The following is a 21665-nucleotide window of genomic DNA, read 5'->3' as shown; positions in this document are numbered from 1 at the left end:
TTGCATGGTAATATCCCATTACATGAATATATAACAATTTGTTTATTCCATTCATCTACTGATGAACATTTGTCATGTTTCCTATTTTCAACTATTCAAAATAAAACTGCTGCCTTTTTTGAAAAATAGTTCCTCAAAAGGTTAAAATATTATATAATTATCATGTAACCCAGCAATTCCACAAAACTTGTATATGCATGGTTATTGAAGCATTATTCCAAACCACTGAAATATGGAAACAACTAAAAAATCTCAAAAATATCTGTTGGTACTGAAGTAATAGTTCCTGAGTTCTCCCACAAAATAAGCATTATTTCCAAATCATTGAAATATGGAAACAACTCAAAAATGAATAAACAAAATGAAATACTGCGAAGCAACAAAAAGAATGAAGAACTGATACATGGATAAATCTTGATGCTATTATGCTAAATCAAAGGAGCCACACATAGAAGGCCATATGTTTTATGCTTCCATTTATATAGAATGTTCAGAAAAGGCAAATTCATAGAGACAGAGAGTAGAGTAGTGGTTGCCAGGGACTTCGATTGGGGATGGGGAATAGAGAGTAACTGTCAATGGGTGCAGGGTTTCTTTTGGTGTTTTTGAAATGTTTTAAAATTAGTAGTAATGGTTGCACAGTTCTGTGGACATGCTAAAAACTACTGAATTATATACCATAAAAGGTATATGGAATTTATTACATAGATTTTATTTCAATAAAATAATAGTAGAACTTTAAAAAGATGCAATGAGCATTTATATAGAAGTCTTTGTATGATTATATGCTTTCATTTTTCTTGGGTAAATAACTTGGTAGTAGAGTAGCTGGGTCATATGATGGTTCTATGTTAAATGTTCTAGGAAATTGTCCCTGTTCTGCCAACTGCCATTTTACATTCCCAGAAGCAGCATATGAGAGTTGCAGTTCTACACTTAGCCACCAACACTTGGGTATGGTCATTCCTTTAATTTTAGATATTCTAGTAGATTCTTAGTGCTATGTCACTGTAATTTTAATTCATATTTTCCTATTGACTAATGATGTTAGTATCCTTCCATTTGCTATTGGATATTTGTGCATATTCTTTGGTGAAGTCTGTTCAAATTTTTTGCCCACTTTCAAATTGTTTTCTTTTATTTTCCCTCCCTTTCTCTTTGTACCCTCCATCATTTTTTTCTTTCTTGAGGACTGAACCCAGTGGTGCTTTATCAATGAGCTATATCCCTAGCCTTTTTATTTTTTGAGACAGAGTGTTGCTAAGGGCTCAGGCTGCCCTTCAACTTGCAATCCTCCTGTGTCAGCCTCCCAAGTGTACGCCACCAGAATTAGCTTATTTTCTTACTACTGAGTTTTGAAGATTCTTATTTTCTTACTACTGAAGTTTTGATTATATAAATTGGCTCTCCATATCTGCTGGTTCTGTATCCACAGATTCAATCAACAATAGATCAAAATGTTCAGGAAAAATTGTGTTTGTAATGACTATATGCAGACATCTTTTTCTTGTCATTATTTCCTGAACAACACAGGATAACTACTATTTACATTTATTTTGTATCAGGTATTGTAAGTAATCTAAAAAGTAAAAGTATAAAAGAGGATATATATTATATATAACCCATATTTATATACGACATTGTTTTGTTTCAGGGACTTGAGAATCCATAGACTTTTGGTATCCTGGAACTAATCCCCAACAAATACTGAGGGGCAACTGTATATTCTTATCAGAAATGTGGAGGTTGACCAATATTTTCTCCCAGTCTGTGGCTTGTCTTTTCATTTACTTAGCAGTGTTTTTCAAAGAGCATAAGTTTTTAACTTTAATGAATTCCAATATTTTGGTCAGTTTTGTTGTCACCAAAAGAACTAATAATAACATTTAGAGAAGGAAAAGTTTATTTGGGGGCTCACGTTTCAGAAGTCTCAGTCCATATAGAGCTGGCTCCATTCCTTGGGACTTAAGGCAGAACAGTGAGCAGAGGAAAGCAGGTCAGGACATGGCCACCATGCAGGAGAGAGAGGGAGAGGGAGAGGGAGAGGGAGAGGGAGAGGGAGAGAGAGAGAGAGAGAGAGAGAGAGAGAGAGAGAGAGAGAGAGAGAGAATGCTTTGCTCAATAAACCCCAAAGGCATGCCCTCAGGGACCCTCCTCCTCCAGCCATGTCTTACCTGCCTACAATTACCACCCAGTTAATCCCTGTCAGTGGATTTACACACTGATTATGTTAAGGTTCTCATAACCCAATCATTTCACCTCTTAACTTTCTTGCATTATCTTACACATGAGCTTTTGGGGGACACCACATATTTATGTGGTGTCCCCCAAAAGCTCATGTGTAAAAGCTTATGAGAACCTTAACATAATCAGTGTGTAAATCCACTGACAGGGATTAACTGGGTGGTAATTGTAGGCAGGTAAGACAAGCATCAAGATAATCTCTCTCATGATTTCAAGCATCTATCTAATTAATCTCTATATAACCCAAGATTTAAAGTTTTTTTCTTTCTCCTAAAAGTTCAGTAGTTATAAATTTAGCATTTAGGTCTATGACCCATTTTAAGTTAATTTTTCCATCTGGGACAAGGTATGGATTCAATTTCATTTTTCTCACATGTGACTATCCAATTGTTCCAGCACTATTTGCTTTTGTATCTTGGTTAAAAATCAGTTCATCATAGCTAGGTGCAGTGGCACATGCCTGAAATCTTTGGAAGGCTGAAGCAGGAGGATCACAAGTTCAAAGCCAGCCTCAGCAATGGCAATGTGATAACAACTCAGTGAGAACCTGTCTCTAAATAAAACATAAAATAGGATTATGGATGTGGCTCAGTGGTTGAGTGGCTCTGAGTTCAATCCCATGTAAATCCCCCCACCAAAAAAGTCAATTCACCATATATGTATGAGTCTATTTCTTGATTTTCTATTGTTTTTTGACCTATTTGTCTATCTTGAAGTTAACACCACAATATCTTGATTACCTTTGCCATTTTGCATTTCTGCCAGCTATTAGCTCCAGTTGCTCTATGTCCTTGTAAGCACTTCACATTTCTGATTTAATTTATTTATTTAGCAGTACTGGGGATCGAACCCAGGGATGGTTTACAACTGAACTATACCTTTTTAAAATTTTGATAGAATCTTGCTAAGTTGCCCAGGCTGGCTTCGAACTTGTGATCCTACTGCCTCTGGAGTTGCTGGGATTACAGGTGTGCTCCACCACACACAGTGACATTTTTGGTTTAAAAAAAATTTTAAAATCTATTATGAAAAGTGTGTAGTGGTACCCCATACTAATTTGATTTTGCATGCCATTTTCTTACTACTGAGTTTCCCATCACTTTTTCCTAGTTTCCTAAACAATAATGATAACCATTCCAGGTGTGTATCAAGTCTCTTGTATATCAATCCTCTTTCAAGGATTTCTTGCGTTTTCAAATAAGAGGAAAGTAGTCATCCTTGGATTGTTTGAGGGTACTGGCTTAAGTCCAGGTGAAACTTTTGGAGTCACCTTGATTTCCTTTCTTTTACACCCTATATCTGGATCTATCAGTAAATATTACCAGTTTTATCACTAAAAGAACCAGAATTCAATCAATTTCTAACTACCACTCCACGGTCCTCTTTACTTGGATTTTGTAACAATGTTCTAAGGGGAGTCTCCCTAATTTGGTCCTCACCCAACTTAAGTCAGTTTGCAATAAACCTGCCAGAGTGATTCTTCTCTCTCTCTCTCTCTCTCTCTCTCACACACACACACACACACACACAGCTGGTCTGGGGTTGTAGCTCAGTGGTAGAGCGCTTGCCTAGCACGTGTGAGGCACTGGGTTCGATCCTCAACACCACATAAAAACAAATAAATAAAATAAAGAATGTTTGGAGCATGATATTCCCTTAAAAAAAAAAAAAAAAACTGACCACTGCCCTTGCCCTTTTTGGCAATGGTTATCTCATGCCTCTCTCTTCTTCATACTCAGCCTAGAAGCCTCCTCACACCTGCCTCAGGCCATTGGTTCTTGCTGTCTTCTGAAAGAAAAAGTTTCCCACATATTTCTGGGTACTTTCGTCATTTCCTTCAGGTCTCAAAATCATTTCAGCTGTTTTCCTTGATTACTGTAACTAAATAAGCATGCATAGCCCACACCACGCTTTGTTTTTAACTTCTTAGATTTTACCTTCTTAGTTCTACTTAACATGTTCTTTAACTATTTAATAACAACGCAGACAGTGCTCACCGTATACTAAATGCCTTCTATAGTTACTTAATCATAACAATGCTATGAGGTAAATACTTAAGTACTCTCATATTTCCAAGAAGAAATAGAAATCCAGAGGTTAGATAATTGCCTTAAGTCATACGTCCATTCAAGGGTGCAGCTAGGATTCCACCCCACAGAACTAGGCAGGATGACACTTAGGACTGCCTTTCTAATTCTTACTAATGTTTATATTCCGTGTGTCCCCACTGGAATGCAGGCTGCACGCGGGAGCTTCCTTGGAAAACTATCGTTGTCCCCATCACAGGGGACATTGCCTGCCCGCTGCTCCCTCAGATCGAAAATCGTAACTGGCGGGGTTGAAGGGGGGATGTCAGACTTAGCACCGGACGCCTATCTCCAAGGCTCTCCCGGAAATGCCAAGAGCGTATTAGGATCCACGAATAGACTGAGGCAGGCCCGCTTGACTGGTAGGCAGAAGGGGACGGGGCTAGAAAATAACAACTGTTCTTGGCACACGTAATCTTCATTGGCAGAACAGGCCTAAAATTTCAGAGAAAAGGTGGATTCGGAGCGGTGCCAGCGGAGAGATAACTAGACGTCCAAGAAGCAACGAAACGCTGAAGACCAGAGGCCGCTAGGGGCGGGGCGGGAAGTGGCCCAGCGGGTGTCGCCCACAAGATCCGTCTGCCACGCCTCCAGCTGCTGCAAGAATACGCGCTAGGATTGGCCCCGTCCATCTCGGTGACCTCCGCCCCGCCCTGGCCGGCGCTGGGCTGACCCGGAAGTAGTTGTGGAACCGCCGCGCGGCTCTGCTTTCTTTTCCGGTTGGCGTGGTTTGCTGGGGAAGCGTTCTCGGTTCCCGGGCCTTCATCATGAGCGTCCCGGCCTTCATCGATATCAGTGAGGAAGATCAGGTGTGCTCGCGGGCCACAGTGTCGCTAGTGGGAATTGGAGGTTGTCGTAGGGGTGTAACGAGTCGCTGCCGAGACTGGGCCGAGTGGACAGGACGCCGCCCCACGGAGCCGGCCCCGGGGATGAGACCTGGAGCTCTCGCCCCCACGTGTACGAGTAGGGAGGCGGCCATATGATAGGGGCGCGCGTCTCTAGTCTTGAGTCGCACCAGTCGGTCCACCCGCGATCGCGGTGTGGGGTCCAACGTTCCACCGCCAGCTTCCTGGTCGGCGTCGAACTCCCAGCTGGCGTCCCTTGTGACATAGTTCTGACATAGTACTCCTTGACTGATTAGAATGGGGTCTGCTGCTGTCCCCAGCGCAGCCACATCGGGCGCGGGTGGGGTGGAATCTGACTATAGTCAGATTCAAGGGAAAACAACTTTGTAGTAAAAATTAAAAGATTTTATTGTGCGGTCACAAAGGAGTAGGTGGCCCATTTTCCATGTTTAGACTAGGGTTTTCTAATCCTAGTTATGAAAGTACTGTAACCCCCAAATCATGTGCTGTGAGGCATACCTGTTGTGAAACATCCCGATACTTAAGTTTACTTAATGGCGTTGTTCTTTGGTATGCAATGGTGCTGTTTGTATTTTACCTGTAACATAAGTTGAATTGGTGAGAGCTAAACTAAACATGAAATGACATTGTTTAATTTTGTGTAAATGAAGTCCTAAGTTTATCTTTTTTTTCCTGTTACTCCGCTAACAGGGAAATTTTGATTTCTGTACCTTTAATAGCATAAGATAATCCTATAGAATTGCAGAAGTGAACCGCTCCCCTATAATAGAATTGCGATCCTGTAGCCCTGTAGAGCAAAGAAAGGAGGGGAAATGAAAAGGGAGGTCAAAAATGTGGAGGGAGGACTGGTGTTGTGACTCAGTGTTAGAACACTTGCCTGGCATGTGTGAAGCACTGGGTTCATTCTCAGCACCACAAATAAATAAATAAATAAAGCTTCATTGACAACCAAACATTTTTTAAAAAATAAGGAGGGAGCTAAGCACAGATAGAATGATGTGAAGCAAAGGAAAAAAAGCCAACAAACTAGTAATGGAAGTCGATACCAACAATTCGCTGCTAGGTTAATGAAAAAGCATTTGACACTTTCTTCTTAATTAATTTTTTTTAAGATGTAGTTGGACACAATACCTTATTTTTTATTTATTTATTTTTATTTGGTGCTAATGATCGAACCCAGCTCCTTGTAAGTCTTAAGCAAGCACCCTACCACTGAGTCACAACCCCAGCCCCCGACACTTGTTTCTAACATAGTGAATTTGTGAATTGAGAAGTTTTTGTCACTGATCAGCCTTCAGAGTCTGATATCTGTCTGTGTGGTGGTGCATGCCTATAATCCCAGCTTCTCCTGAGGCTAAGGAAGGAGGATCCCAGGTTGAAGGGAACCCTAATCAACATAGTGAGACCCTGTCTCAGAAATGAAGTGCCATTTCTTATTGTAATACATCAATTTCATGCTAGCCATTCCTTTCAGGGAAATATTCTGATTGTTTCAGGGTTTCAGGTTTAGTCGAATTGTTTGATTAGAGTTAAAAAGTGGAATTGTAATCCTTGTTTGTTTTCCTTTGTCTTGTACTGCTGCTCAACTATTGTGGTCTGTGAAAATGATATAAAAAGAGTAAACTTGATTAGTTCATAGAGAGAGTTTAGTACCCAGAGCTGAGAACACCTTTTTTTCTCGATTGAGCCAGATATTTTCCTTAGGGAAGTATGCTTTCCAGTGGTATTTTTGTTCTAATATGGTGACAGGTAACTTTTTTTTTTTTTTAAATCTTGCTTATAATACTAACTCTTAAATGAAGTTACTATGTGTTGCCCAAAAAAATAGCACCGAGAAGTCTACAACTTAATATATTTACTAAAAACCATATTTGTGGGTTTAAAAATCTCGATGGCTGAGCTAGGGCCGTAGCTCAGTGGTAGAGTGCTTGCCTAACGTGCATGAGGCACTGGATTCGATCCTCAGCACCACATAAAAATAAACAAATAAAGGCATTCTGCCCATCTACAACTACAAAAAAAAAAAAGAAAATTTAAAAAAATCTTGATGGCCTACACCAAGGTGGGTTTTTTTTTTTTAATAATTTTGTCTTGAAAATGTGGTGCCTGTGCATTTATTAATGGTATCCTTTCATCTGCTTGTTTTAGTTTTTCAGTTTATTATCTTTAAAACCATTTACATTCATATTTGGCTACCATGAATATTAAGCACTCAAATGAGAAGGATTATTAAGTATCAGCTGGTGTGGCATGCCTGTAATCCCAGCTTCTTCAGAGACTGGGGCAGGAGGATTACAATTTCAAGGCATTTAGGCAAAAAGGGGGGGGGGGCGCTGGGATGTAGCAACATGTATGAGGCTCTGGGTTCAATTCCTAGCACAGCAAATAAATAAATAAATAAACAAATAAAATAGGAAATGTCCAAATGACTAAATGTGGTACTTTAGTTGTGTTTTTATTGGTCCAAATGTACTTTCTCACCCAGATACTTTTTTAAGAGATTTGTTACCTCCTATGTCCAGTTTTATACATTTTATTCGAGGCAATATTCAAAGACATGTCTTTTTAAAATATCTTTGCATTTCTCAAAATTTATGTCTCAAATAGATTCTCAAAAATTAAATTAACAAGTGATTACCCTCTTGGCCCAGTTAACGTTTTAAACTTTCCTAGTAGCTGTGTGTATATATATGTAGTTGAGAACAATAAAATTTTCATTTCTTTCTAAAGAAGTTGAATTTGCCAAGTCAAATCAATTTCTTCTCTGTGCCCCCCACCCCATATACATGCACACATGGAAGGCCTTTGGGTTATATTAGAAAGCTTTTGCTATATATTGGAAGTCTAACAGGATACAGGTGACTTAAGAGACTTTGAAGGTGATCCTTGTGGTGCCAAGTGTGTCTGGGGCCACAGGCCTTGTGGGGGAATCCTGTGGTTCCTATGGTAGAAGTGAGGAAGAAGTCCTTCAATATAATTTGAAGTAAATTAATTCTTAAATATAGTATTTGCTTTTTGGTTTTTCGGAAGTAGGACAGGATGGTTTGAGTTTTTATATTTTGACATTTATAGTCACCTTTGTAAATATACACATAAAAGAGACTTATGACAATCTTATTTGATTCAACAGGCTGCTGAACTTCGTGCTTATCTGAAATCTAAAGGAGCTGAGATCTCAGAAGAGAACTCAGAAGGTGGACTTCATGTAGATTTAGCTCAAATTATTGAAGCCTGTGATGTCTGTCTGAAGGAAGATGATAAAGGTTTGTTTTATTTTTTCTAATATTACTAATTATGAAAGAACCTACTTTAAATATTTTCATGTTAATTTTGTGTTTTTCATTTCAAGCCAATTTTGAGAAAACCTTTAACATTGTGTAATCCTTGAATGTTATTACACACACAAACTGCTAGTGATTTTAGAAGGAACTGAAGAAAAACAGTGAAGCTCTTTGCTCTTCATGAGGTTTAGATAAATGCCAAAGAGGGGGATGATAGCGTTTCAAGTAGTCTAAAAGCCATTTAATTATTAGACCAGTTTCACATGTACTGAGTTAAAGTCGGGAATTTTTAAAAATTGTGGGTTCCGAAATCTCTTAGAGATTAAACTTGGTATATGGATAATCTCTATGAAACTTGAAAATAAGCCCGTCAACCAGAAAGTTAAGAGTTTTCATCTCTTAATAATTTTCTACACATAGATGAAGTTTTCCTTAATTGAAACAACATCCTAACCAAAAGGCTAACAAATAACTTCCAGAATGATTGAATATAATACCAATGTTGAAATAAAAAATATGCATATAGATACTTGCAAATCACTCATTTATTTTTCTAAAATAGAAACCAAATCTTGGATAACAATTTTCTTCCTCACTAATAAGATGTGTAAATTGCTCTGTGAATGTTAGCTGTGCAGAAGAGCTAGTTCAGTTTGAACTCATACTGAGTATATTTTTGCTGCTGTCCATTGAGGACAACTGTTTTATAGTAGCCAGGTTTTCTCTTTCTAAATTGTCCTTAAGCTTTGTGGCTTTTGTTATATTAAAACCCTGGAAATATACATTTAACTAGACATTATATCACAATAGTTGTGTTATTGATACTTGCGTAGATGTGGAAAGTGTGATGAACAGTGTGGTATCCCTCCTGTTGATCCTGGAACCTGACAAGCAGGAAGCATTGATTGAAAGCCTGTGTGAAAAGCTGGTGAAGTTTCGGGAAGGTGAACGCCCATCTCTGAGACTGCAATTGTAAGTTAAGAAGGAAAAGAGGTCTGGTTTTTCACAGGGGCTATTTATGTGTCACTACCTGTTAATGGTTAAGAACAGGCATTCTGGAACTTGACTGTCAGCGGTGTCTCTTACTATCTGTGAACTTGGGCAAGTCATTTAACCTTTCTCTGCCCTAGTTCCTTCCTTAGTGACATGAAGTTACTGATAGTATGATTCCAGGTTTGTGGTGAGAGCATATCACCTCATCTTAACATTATGGTTGCTGATCTCAAACATTGTTTATTGTTTGTTAACCAGGCTAAGCAACCTTTTCCATGGAATGGATAAGAACACTCCTGTAAGATACACAGTGTACTGCAGCCTCATTAAAGTGGCAGCATCTTGTGGAGCCATCCAGTACATTCCAACTGAGCTGGATCAAGTGAGTTACTATGGGTAATAGTGCTTACAAGAAATGTAGCTTTATGTTGTAGCTAAGATAGGAAGAAGCTATGTGTATTCTAAAAATTGTCTTTTAGATTGTGAGAATATATTCAGCGGTGTTACTAATTTTTCCTCCTTTTGCCAATCTCATTATAGGTGAGAAAATGGATTTCTGACTGGAATCTTACCACTGAAAAAAAACACACCCTTTTGAGATTACTTTATGAGGCACTTGTGGATTGTAAGAAAAGGTATTCAGGAGTAATGAACTTACAACTTAAAAGCGTATAAGTAGGTGGGAGTGTTTTTTTTAAGACAGGAAGGGCCAGTAATTTTGTTCTATTGTTCTCCACGGTTAAAATATATATTTCTGTAAATTTACCTACAAAGTTAAAAGATCACTGCAAAGATTGGAGTGATTTTCCTCATCTTTAAACTGTTTAAAAAGCAAAGTCTACTTTTGTTCTAAAAATGATAAAATTGTTAATCCTAGAACTGTGAAAAACATTAGCCTAAATTATTAATTTTTTGTAGTTGTAGATGAACAGTATGCCTTTATTTTGTGTATTTTTTTTTTTTAATGTGGTGCTGAGGATTGAACCTAGTGCCTCACACATGCTAGGCAAGCACTCTGCCACTGAGCTATAGCCCCATCCCCTAGCCTAAATTATTTAATGATGCTTTGTTGTCTTAGTAGGGATAGAGCTGTTGCTTTTGTTGAATGATGGTGAGGGCCCACCAATCAAATGTTACCACAAAGTCTCATATAAACAATGACCCTGAGATGAAACTTGGCATTGAGCTGTACTAAATGAGTACCTGCTGGGCTTTGGCAACATCTTGGGTTTCTAAGGCTTCTGTTTAACCCCATAAACTTTATGCCCCAAATATTTATTCTTCTGCATATTCAGTTTTAGAATGCCTACAAATGATATGTTTGGCTCAATTTTTAAAAATTAGTGATGTTTTTGTTTATTGAAGGATAATTCTAACTTTTTGACCTACTTTTTCTCTTTTTTCATAGTGGTCAAAGACTTTCAGGAAAAGTAATCAGTCTTTAATTTTAGTTTTCTTGCACAAATTTCTCTGTCCTGGCTTTCAGGGCTTTTCTGTTGTGTTAAAAAACTGAATTTTGCAAACCAAAAAGAAGAGGAAATGTTATATTTTTGTTGTGAAATTTGGAGTGTTTTGTCATAAAATAAAGTAAGCAGGAGATTCTTGCCCTTATAGTGTAGTCATTCAGAAATAGTGGGTACTTTTATATGCTGGTGTGCTTCTGACAGCATTCCAGCCAGTTGTCAGTACAGTATTAAGAGGAAGTAGTTTATACCAAAGACCGTTTCAAATGGAGAACATTAAAAACTATTAGAAAAAGAATCTGTATTTTAATCCAACTATTAAATGTGCATGTGGAGTCAGACTACTGGAATTCAAATCTTGGTTTTGCCACTTTTATGACCCTGAATAAGAGACATAATGTTGCTATGCCTTAGTTTCCTACTTCAAAGAAGAAGTGATAATATTAGTGCTTATCTCAGGGTTGTTGAAAAGTTTAAAGATATGTACATTACCTTAAATGAATATTATCTATTTATTGATGATTTTCAATTATTTCCCTCTGTTTCTTGCCTGAACTTCAGATGTTATTCCTATTTGACTTCTCCATTTAGGTGTTCAAAAGGTGTCTCAAATTTGACACCTACAGAAGTAAACCATAGATTTTTGTTTTCTTCTAAACCAGTTCTGTTTTACTCAACTTAGGACAAAACCATTTTTATACTTTCAGTTGCTCAAGACCAAAACTGGGATTCATCTTTGACTTCTCCTGTTTTATATCCCACATTTAATTTGTCAGTAAATCCAATTAACTTCTTACCACTTCTTTTTTTTTTTTTTTTTGACTTTTTAAAAAAAATAAATGACAGCAGAATGCATTACAATTCTTATTACACATATATAGCACAGTTTTTCATATCTCTGATTGTATATAAAGTATGTGGACACCAATTTGTGTTTTCCTACATGTACTTTGGATAATGATGTCTATCACATTCCACCATTCTTACCACTTCTGATGCTACTGTGTGGTCTCAGCTACCATTGTTTCTTTTTGTGATTATTGAAGGAGCCTCTTACCCAGTCTCTTTTGGTCCTTGTCCCTCTATAGTCTGTTCTTAATGTAGTTGCCAGAAAGTTCTGTTTAATGTGGAAGGTCAGATTGATTATGTTTCCCCTCTAGCCGGGACCCCCTAGTGGCTTCATTCAGAGTAAAAAGGTAAAGCTACCTCCAGTACTGTGGTTCTGGCTTTTTTTCCTAGAGTACTCTCCCAGGTTTCCATGTGACTCCCTCTTTTCAGATCTTTAAGCACTTAGCAAGCATAAGAGCTTGGACATGACTCCCAGTTTTTAGACATGTGAAAATTAGTTTCCAATATTTGAATTTCAGTTCCTTCATTTTTAAGAACAGATACAGTCCAGTGGACATCTGCACTCTTTGTCATCTTGACCTTTCAGTAGCATGTGGCCATGGTACCCCTTCCCTCAGAAACTCTTCTCTCCACTTAGGTGACACCACTGTCCTTGTTTTCCTCCAGACTCTCTGAATTTCATTCTGACACATTTGTAAATTAGTATTCCTCTGTTCCTTTAAAGGTTGGTGTTACTCAAGATGTTGGCTTGAGACCTTTTCCTCAGTCTGTTCTTTCTTCTTAGATCATCTCATCTATGGCTTCTGTCACTTACAAAATGAAAATCCATGTCTTTAATGCTGGCTACTCTTCTAAGCTTCAGATCTATACGTCCAACTGTTTTCTGTTTTCACTTGGATGTGTCCAAAGGTGTCACCAACAATGTGACCAAAATGAATTTATTATTTTCTCCCTCTAAGTTAAATCTTCATGTTCAGTAAATGACAGGACCATTTCCTTAAGCAAGAAAACTTAGTGATATCCTCAATTCCCTCCTCTCCATCTCCTTTATCACCACATCTGGTTATTTCTGCTTCTGCAGTGATTTTGTCTCTACCAGCCATCATCATTGCTTCTCTGGGTGGTTTCAGTAGTCTTCAAAGTGGCCTGTATTGCATTGTACAACCACAGGAATTTTTTTCTGAAACAAATTTCATCTTATTTTTTAGGTTTTATTTTCTTTAGGAAGTGCAAAATTCTTAATGTGGTTTATAAAAGTATATAAAAGGGTAATTAACAATGAGTAGAACGTGGTTTTTCTTAGTTTCCCTTTGAATTTTTATAGTTCTATCACTGTATTTAAAAGGCTAACTACCACTTAATCATCCTATTATTATATTTATGCATCTTAAGAAACCTTGATTTTGAAAGAATTTTGGAGTACCATTAAAGTTTTAAAGATAAATGATGTAGTTCCAAGGAGTTGAAGTTGAATGAATGCATTTAATTATTTTATGTTTTTTTGTGGTGGTAATGTGATCATCTATGTAACTTTAGTGATAATTTAATTGAAAGATGATCTTGAGTAGAATGACTTAAATATTTGATGTTGGCTCAATAGCCATACTGTACTAACAGTTTCTGGGACACACCAAACCTTTTCCCCACCCTGAGCATTTGTTTATTTATTTACTTACTTACTTATTCGTTTATTTTGCTTGTCAGTGGACCTTTAATTAATTAGCTAATTAACTAATATGTGGTGCTGAGAATTGAACCCAGTGCTTCACACATGCTAGGCGAGTGCTCTACCACTCAGCCACAACCCAGCCCCACCCTGGGCATTTATAATACTTGGTCTTCTCTCGGCCTAGAAATTCATCTTACCCCCATCTTCCACCCCTAGATTTTATTACACCCAAGAAAAGAACATTAAAGGGATATTTACATCCTTTCAATATCAGCCTACCTTCCTTGCCCTGCTCATGCTCTCTAAAATACACTCTGCTTTCTGCCCTATTCTGTTGCATCACCTTATATTTCCTTCATAACACTTACATATTATGTTTCCTTGGTTGTCTGATTTTCCTACAAAAAGGAAAGTTCCATGGCTTTTTTTAATAGGTGGGGACTATGTTGTGTTTCTTGGTCACCATTTATACACACACACGTATATATCATCAGTACGGGCCTGCCATTAGTGTATATTTTTTAATTAAGGAATGACAGTTATGATGCATTCATATTCCTAAAACAGTATTTCTCCTTAGTGATGCTGCTTCAAAAGTCATGGTGGAATTGCTTGGAAGTTACACGGAAGACAATGCTTCCCAGGCTCGAGTTGATGCCCACAGGTAACATTAAACATTGTTATAATAAGGGCCTGAGGCAAATTGGATTATTGAGTTACATGATTCTGAAATCATGTCTGCAACCAGTAGTGAGCCAAAGCTATTCAATAATGTGTTTCCTGGTGGTTCTGATGTTGATATTCAGATTCAAGATTGGGTTTTGGAAGAACCATAAATTGTATGTATATACTTGGTGTATATGGGATCTTGCTGGTAAGGGGGTAATGATTCCAACCCAAGAACTAGAATCTAGTCTTGGGTCAGTTTATCTTAATATTGTCATGTAAGTGGGGAAAAGTTGATGAATTAATTGCTTAAAGTTGGACATTGCAAATGAGAAGGGCTTTAGTACTAGCTTTAACAAGTAAAAATAAGAATAGTTATTGCTACACATGGACATGTACAGTGGTAGGAGTTGTTAAACAGAGTAGATAGTGGTAAAAAATTTTGACGGGGCTCCCGAATTCAAATATTTACTCAATCCTCTAATTAGCACTTGTTCTTTCTGAGCCTCTTTCATCAGTAAGATGAAAAAACAGTAAGGTAATATTGTGTCTCAGTGCATTGTTCTCAGAGTAAATGAGATATGCTTGTAAACCACTTTTCTAGCACATGGTAAGGTGCTTCTGTTGGCTATTTGCTTACCATTGTTCTTTCTCTTCAGCTTTTTATCACAACTTTTTTTTTTATTATGTTAAAACAGACCTGATAAAAATATTGATCTGTTAAAATCCCTTCCTATACCATTTTTAACGGTGTATACATTGGACTCTTAACTTACTGAATTAAATACATTTTGTGACTTGCAAAAAAAGTTAGTGAAGAACCATGTCAAAACTCTGAGCTTGTGTTTTTGTTTTCTGGTTAAGGTGTATTGTACGAGCATTGAAAGATCCAAATGCATTTCTTTTTGACCATCTTCTTACTTTAAAACCAGTCAAGTTCTTGGAAGGCGAGCTTATTCATGATGTAAGTAGTTCTTCAATGTGAAAATTTTTCGTTTCCTAAATATTGCATACTGAAGCAGCCGTATTTTTTTTTTCTTTCATTAATGAACTTGACTATGGATAGATGTTACTCTCTCTATATCAGGAACAGGCTGATATTCTCTAACCACTACATACAGTCTTGTTCTTCCTCCCTTATTTATCTCCTAACTTAGCCTTGCCATTATAGACCTCAATAATACACATTTCTTTTTTAATTTCTTGTGTCATTAGCCCCAAATAGGAAGATAAGTCTGATATTTAAAAACACATGAACATACTTTAAAGTGCAAGTATAAATATTTTTTGGATTATTTTCCATTTGGGCTCTACCAAATGTTAACCAACATCTTTCAGTATTGATAATTTAGAGCTCACTATATTTACTGATTGTTTCATTTTAACAGAGAGTCATATGAAAGGAAGTGGTTTGGTAATTTGATGAAACATTGATATTTTACACTAAAAGAAATGTGAAGTTTTATTGTTAGGAGTCAGTGTCTTAAAAAGTATCTTGAGTATAAATCTTGATTCTATCTTGATAATTTTTTTTTTTTCTCAGCTTTTAACCATTTTTGTGAGTGCAAAGTTGGCATCCTATGTCAAATTTTATCAGAATAATAAAGACTTCATTGATTCACTTGGTAAGTTTTGAGGGATAGAGGTTGGAACATATTCCTTTGATATAACATGTCATATCTGAACATAATTGTTCTGTGAGATCCTGCAAATTATGGTTACAATTTTATCTGTAGATGGCCCTAGCAAGCTTGATAGAACAACAAGACAGTTTAAGATTATTTAGAATGAATTGGTAACTAGAAACCAAGTATATAAGATGGCATTTGTGATTTTAAAAATAGACAAGAGAGCATGAAAACCCATAAAGGAGACCGTGAAAGCCTGCTCAGACAACCTGGGCTTGTTGAACTTGAGGCCCTTCCAGCTCTACTATCCCAAGTTCTAGCAGGAATCAGGTGCTTAGAAGAGATTCAGATAGAAATGGTTCCATTAATAATGGGTGTTTTTTAAAATTGGGATGAGAGAGGGAGCAGCAAAGTAACTAAAAGGATCACCATGACTTTGATCATAATGGTGACCTTTGGAAGTATGTGATAAAATTCAGTGATGAAAGGCACTTCATTAAGCTAAAGGTTGTTTATTTGTAGAACTCTTCATTCCTTAGATGTGCGGCAATTTGTATTTTTATTTCTTTTTTTAACTTTTTAAAGATGTAGTTACAAAATTGTAGGAGAAAATGTTTTTTCCCCTCTACTATGTATTTTGTGGTTGGATTATGATTCCTCCTCTGTCAAAAAAATTTAAACTACAAAAGTATATAATAGCATTGCTTATATTTTGTATGTATAATTATGTATTATATATTAGTTCTGGGGAGTTAAAAATGGATACGTAGTGATTTTACATGATAGAAACTTTGTTAACTTCAGTTTATGAAGACAGCATAAGAAATCTGATTTATATCTTTGAATTTTGTTGTCTGAATGCATCAGAATTCAGTAAATGTTTGCCAAATTGAATTGAACCTTATCCTCTTGAGCAAACCCATGTATGTTCAGTATTTTAATTTTCTTCTGGAGCATGTTTTAAATAATAAAATTATAAAGAGAATACTTAGAAAACCTGCAGTTGAACAGATTTTAAATGTCCTAAAAGTACCAGTTTTTTGACAGCTTTATGCAACTACAGGGATTTGATATCCTCTTAGGCAATAATCAAAATATGTTAGAGGTCAATTATATGTTTCATATTAACATCGATTATTAGACATCTTGGTTGTTTGAGATATAGATGAAGAGTACATTTATAATCTACTTGGTTACACTTAGCTTTCCATTTACTAATCAGTAATTCCTATCACCTATAAATTTTATGCAGCCAATAGAATTGGTGAAGATTGGCTTATTCAAACATAGGCATTTGAAATACACCAAGATTAAGTAGATGCAAAAGTGTGTAGAATGCTTTGCCAGGTGCAGTAGACCCAGAAAACCACATTCTGTCCCAGTTAATTTGCTTTGTGGCATGAAGCTGTGTGATGGAATGTTAATGTCAGCAACCTCTTTATTTACGCACCAAGGCAAAAGGAGTAGTAATTAACACTTTGACACTCCCCCATTGATGTGTAATTGACTGTTTCAAAGGAGCACTGGTTCATAAGCTATTGCATGCATTAAAATTGCGTTTTCTATATTGCAGCATTTTAAGACAAGGGTCAGTGACAATGCAGAAATTGCTCAATGATGCACATTTTTTTATTACTGCATTAAGGTTTTGACATATTAGTAATGAATAAATGTTTCCATAAAATTAGATTTTTTATAACTTTAAATGAAATATGACACAGAACACCATGACTTACTCTTTGAAAGTAGTATTCTAGTTTTATGAAACAAAGCATGACTTCCTTCTCATCTTTAACTCCTACTTCACCAGCTTAAGAGTTTGATTTTTAAAATGGGTATAAAAGGCTTTATAAAGTATGGTTCTTGTTTTACAAAGCAATGAATGACTTTAATCATCAATATGAGATGTTTTTAGAGACAAGTTTTCATAGGTAAGATACTGGTTTTATATAATTCATTTTAGAAATAGTTCATTCCTCTATAGATTTTTTCACTTATGCTAAGGTTGTAACTGCACAAAGAGTAGCAGTAACCTTGATTTTAAAGAGTATTTTGGTTAATATCTTAGAAATATAAGGAGGTTTTTATCATTCATCGTATTGCAAGGAAACAATATGGCCAAAGAATTGGGAATGTTAAGAAATTTTTGAGAATCCAGTATTCTCTGATAGGAAAAAATTCCCAATATATTACTTTATTGTGCTAACTGGAAATCAAATTCCCTAATTTGCTTTTGTTTTGGGTATACCTATTAATTTTCTTCTATATTAGATATTTGTTTATAGAAGATGCTTTTGAGAAAACATTTTATTAAATTTGTGTTTTATAGATGTATTGCTAGACATTTATTATAGTTGAAAGATTACAAATGTCCAGATGCCACAGGTAGCATCTGTTTGTCAAAACGTTTTTTTATTAATGCTGACACCACTTGGGCCAACGGTATCATTGTCTTGTGTCAACTGAATTGCCCTAACATGTTCACATGTAATCTGGTATTATTCAGTTGCTACCTTTTTGCTTCAGAAAGTTAATCAGCATCTGATTTGCATTTGTTAATTAGGGTTAATGTGCACTAATTGATTTTTTGATGCTTGTAGATTTCCATTAAACCCAGTTAGCAATACTTACTTGTGTACCTCATTCGTTTGAGTTATGATGATCATGTTTTTGTTGAATCTGTGCCAAATAGGAAGCCTGCATCATAATTACAGCTAATTAATAGATGATCATGCCCTATATTAATGGGCTTCCCTAGTCTTCTACTAATGTATGAATGTTATAAATTTCAAATTTATTTATGGAGTGTTTAAATAACTTTTTTTTTTAAATACAGATTTTAGGCCCTGAATTAGTAGAGGGCACATAATTATTTACTGAGTTTACATAATTTGAAAGTTCAAAGAAAAGGAACATGAAAACAACTCAAGATAAGTTTTAGAAACTTGTTTTTATTAATATATTATCAAAACAAGTATATGTGATACTTGTGTTTTAATTCTTCTGTTTAGGACCAGTTTATAATTTGGGTAACTAGAATTTGCAAATTATTTTGTATTGTCTTTTTTTTCATACTGGGGATTGGACCCCGGGTCACTTTATCACTGAGCCACATCCCCAGCCCATTTGTTTTGTTGAGACAGGGTCTCCTTAAGTTGCTGAGGCTGGCTTTAAACTTGTGATCCTCCTGCCTTGGCCTTCCAAGCTGCTGAGATTACAGGTGTTTGCCACCAAACCCAGCTGTCCTGTATTTTGTAAATGAAACTATTTTGTGGGTCTGAAACTGCCACTTTATAAGTCCTTTAATGTCTTTGCTCTTTGGTTTTCTTTTTGTAAAGTAAAAGCATCAGGACTAAAACTTGATAAGTTTTGTTCTAGGCTTAACAGTTGTTTGTGATCCAAATAAAGTATAACGGCATATTTTACTAAAAATTAAAAGGCAGGCTGGGGTTGTGGCTCAATGGTAGAGCGCTTGCCTCTCGTATGTGAGGCACTGGTTTTGATTCTCAGCACCGCATATAAATAAAGAAAAGAGAGTTCATTGACAACTAAAAAAAATGTTTTTTAAAAATTTGAATTTTTTAAATTATTTTCTACTTCAGCTTTATAAAGAACAAGTATCACTGCTAATGGTATGGTTTAATTTTATTAACTAAGTATATTGGCCTCTAATGTTTAAATGATAAGCACATTTTGGTTTTCATTTGTAAGTATTAAATCCAAAGTAACCTGAAGGGAAATTGAATGTTTTATAACTGACAATGTTTATGAAAGTATTTAAAATTCACATTTACTAGTAACAGTGACACAGAACAAGTTAATATATATATGTAAGGAATCCTGTGTGTTTAAATAACTAATAGTGAAAATAAGCTTAGGTACTTTAACTATGAAATGTATTTTGATTTTATCTACTAAAATATATAAATAAAAAATGTGAAATGTTCAAAACTTCCAGGGCCTCATTATTTATAGTCCATTCTTAACTTTGAACCTATCAGTCACCTGTGGCAGTGACTTCATTATAGGGTCACCTTGTGGTCTGCAAAATTAAACTGTGTAGGTCTTTAACTAGTATGGATACTTATTAGGCTTCACTATCTTTATTCAGGCCTTTTACATGAACAGAATATGGCAAAAATGAGACTACTTACTTTTATGGGAATGGCAGTGGAAAATAAAGAAATTTCTTTTGATACAATGCAGCAGGAACTTCAAATTGGAGCTGATGATGTTGAAGCCTTTGTTATTGATGGTAAGGCAATTAGAACATTTTATTTCTTCTATGTGGAATGTAAGATTTTGATCTTGAAATGAGCCTTGTGCAGATGAAGCTAGATTCTTTTGTTGCAAATGTGTATGTTTAGTAAACAACTAGGTATATTTGTAATAGAATGAATTCAGTAGGTATGTAAATAATGTGGGTTTTGATGTTCTAGCTCCTGAAATTGTATAGAATCAAGTCCTTTAGGCAGTGTAGTGTTGTGGTTAAGAGCATAGATTTTAGCATAACACCTACGTTTGAGACCAGGTGTTATTACAAAAAGGAAATGGTTAATAGGAACAAAGTGTAGAAATAGAACCTTCTTTCCCTGACAGTAGTATTATAAAGTGGTTTAACTGTTAATCAGGAATTTTTTTCCCTGAACTTTCAAAGTTTATACATTGAGGGGATTGTGCAATTAAGATAAGTGTACAGAACTATTGGTATTGTTTCTTCTAATGATCTTGATCTCCAGTGGTCATATAAGGAAGTAATATCTTGTAAGGAAGTTCATTTTTTTCCACCATATATAAGTGCAGGGAGAACAACTAGAATCTTAATAAAAACTCTGAGCCTGTAATCCCAGTGGAAAGAGGATCACAAATGCAAGGCCAGTTTCAGCAAATGAGCAAGACCCTGGTTCAAAATAAAACTGGGGATGTAGTTCAATGGTAAAGAACCTCTGGGTTCTATCTCAAGTGCCAACCCTGCCCTCCCAAACTGTGTTAGTGAATATTTATTGGGTGTATGTAACCTTTCTCTTTGTTACATCATATTGTTTGCTCATTATATTCAAAGAGTTGGTTTGTAAAATAATGTTGGTTAACAGCGTAAAGTTTTATTATGACCAGTTGGACATACCCTAGCAGTTTTTCTTGAAATTTTCTATATAACATTATCATGTAAAAATATATATATATATTTTTTTCCAGCGGTAAGAACTAAAATGGTCTACTGCAAAATTGATCAGACTCAGAGAAAAGTAGTTGTCAGGTAAGACATTTAATACTTGCAGCATTTTGTAGAACAATTTAGTTTGTTCTGATTATTTCATTTAAATGTTTAGAGAACCAAGGTGGTGTTCTTATCAGTTGACTGTAGTTAAATAGTTGCTATTTATCATAATTTTATTAAAGTTCAGACTGAATGTGATTAGCTTATTTAATGAAAGAGTCCTATTTTCCAGCACATTTCATTTAATGGCTGAGCATTGGCTAGAATACTAATGACTTTTGTGTCTGCTTTATATAGTTGTTCAGGAGAATAGAAGGTTTCAGATCAGTGTGGTAAAGATGTTTTTAAAATAAGTGTCTAAAATTCTCTTATAAATCTAAATCATGCCTTATACTTAACTTTGCTTTTAATTAGATTCAACTGTGAGTGTTATAAAAAGAATATCAGAGGATAAAAGGTTGACTAATGCATTGTTTTTAATTTTTCAATTTTTAGTCATAGCACACATCGGACATTTGGAAAACAACAATGGCAACAACTGTATGACACACTTAATGCCTGGAAACAAAACTTGAACAAAGTGAAAAACAGCCTTTTGAGTCTTTCCGATACCTGAATTTTAATGTAAATAATTTTGTTCTTTGGGGAGAAAAATCAAAACCTTAGTAAAACATTATAAACTAAAATTTTGACTAGTCTGG

At 35.7% G+C, this 21665-nt stretch overlaps 1 protein-coding gene across 1 annotated transcript; it reads left to right on the top strand.

The window, feature by feature from the left end:
- Positions 1–5031: 5031 nt before the first annotated feature.
- Eif3m (eukaryotic translation initiation factor 3 subunit M) lies at positions 5032–21650 on the top strand. The gene is made up of 11 exons (XM_027936449.2): positions 5032–5140; positions 8328–8460; positions 9312–9450; positions 9730–9853; positions 10012–10106; positions 14033–14116; positions 14983–15082; positions 15662–15743; positions 19858–20001; positions 20943–21003; positions 21460–21650. The coding sequence occupies exons 1-11, from the start codon at positions 5099–5101 to the stop codon at positions 21578–21580; spliced, it is 1125 nt and encodes a 374-aa protein (XP_027792250.1). The 5' UTR covers positions 5032–5098; the 3' UTR covers positions 21581–21650.
- The last annotated feature ends 15 nt before the right edge of the window (positions 21651–21665 follow it).

This window comes from Marmota flaviventris, chromosome 9 (assembly GCF_047511675.1).
Source record: "Marmota flaviventris isolate mMarFla1 chromosome 9, mMarFla1.hap1, whole genome shotgun sequence".
Taxonomy (NCBI): Eukaryota; Metazoa; Chordata; class Mammalia; order Rodentia; family Sciuridae; genus Marmota; species Marmota flaviventris.
Note: the sequence above shows the minus strand (reverse complement) of the source record. Positions and strands in the feature narration are given on the sequence as shown.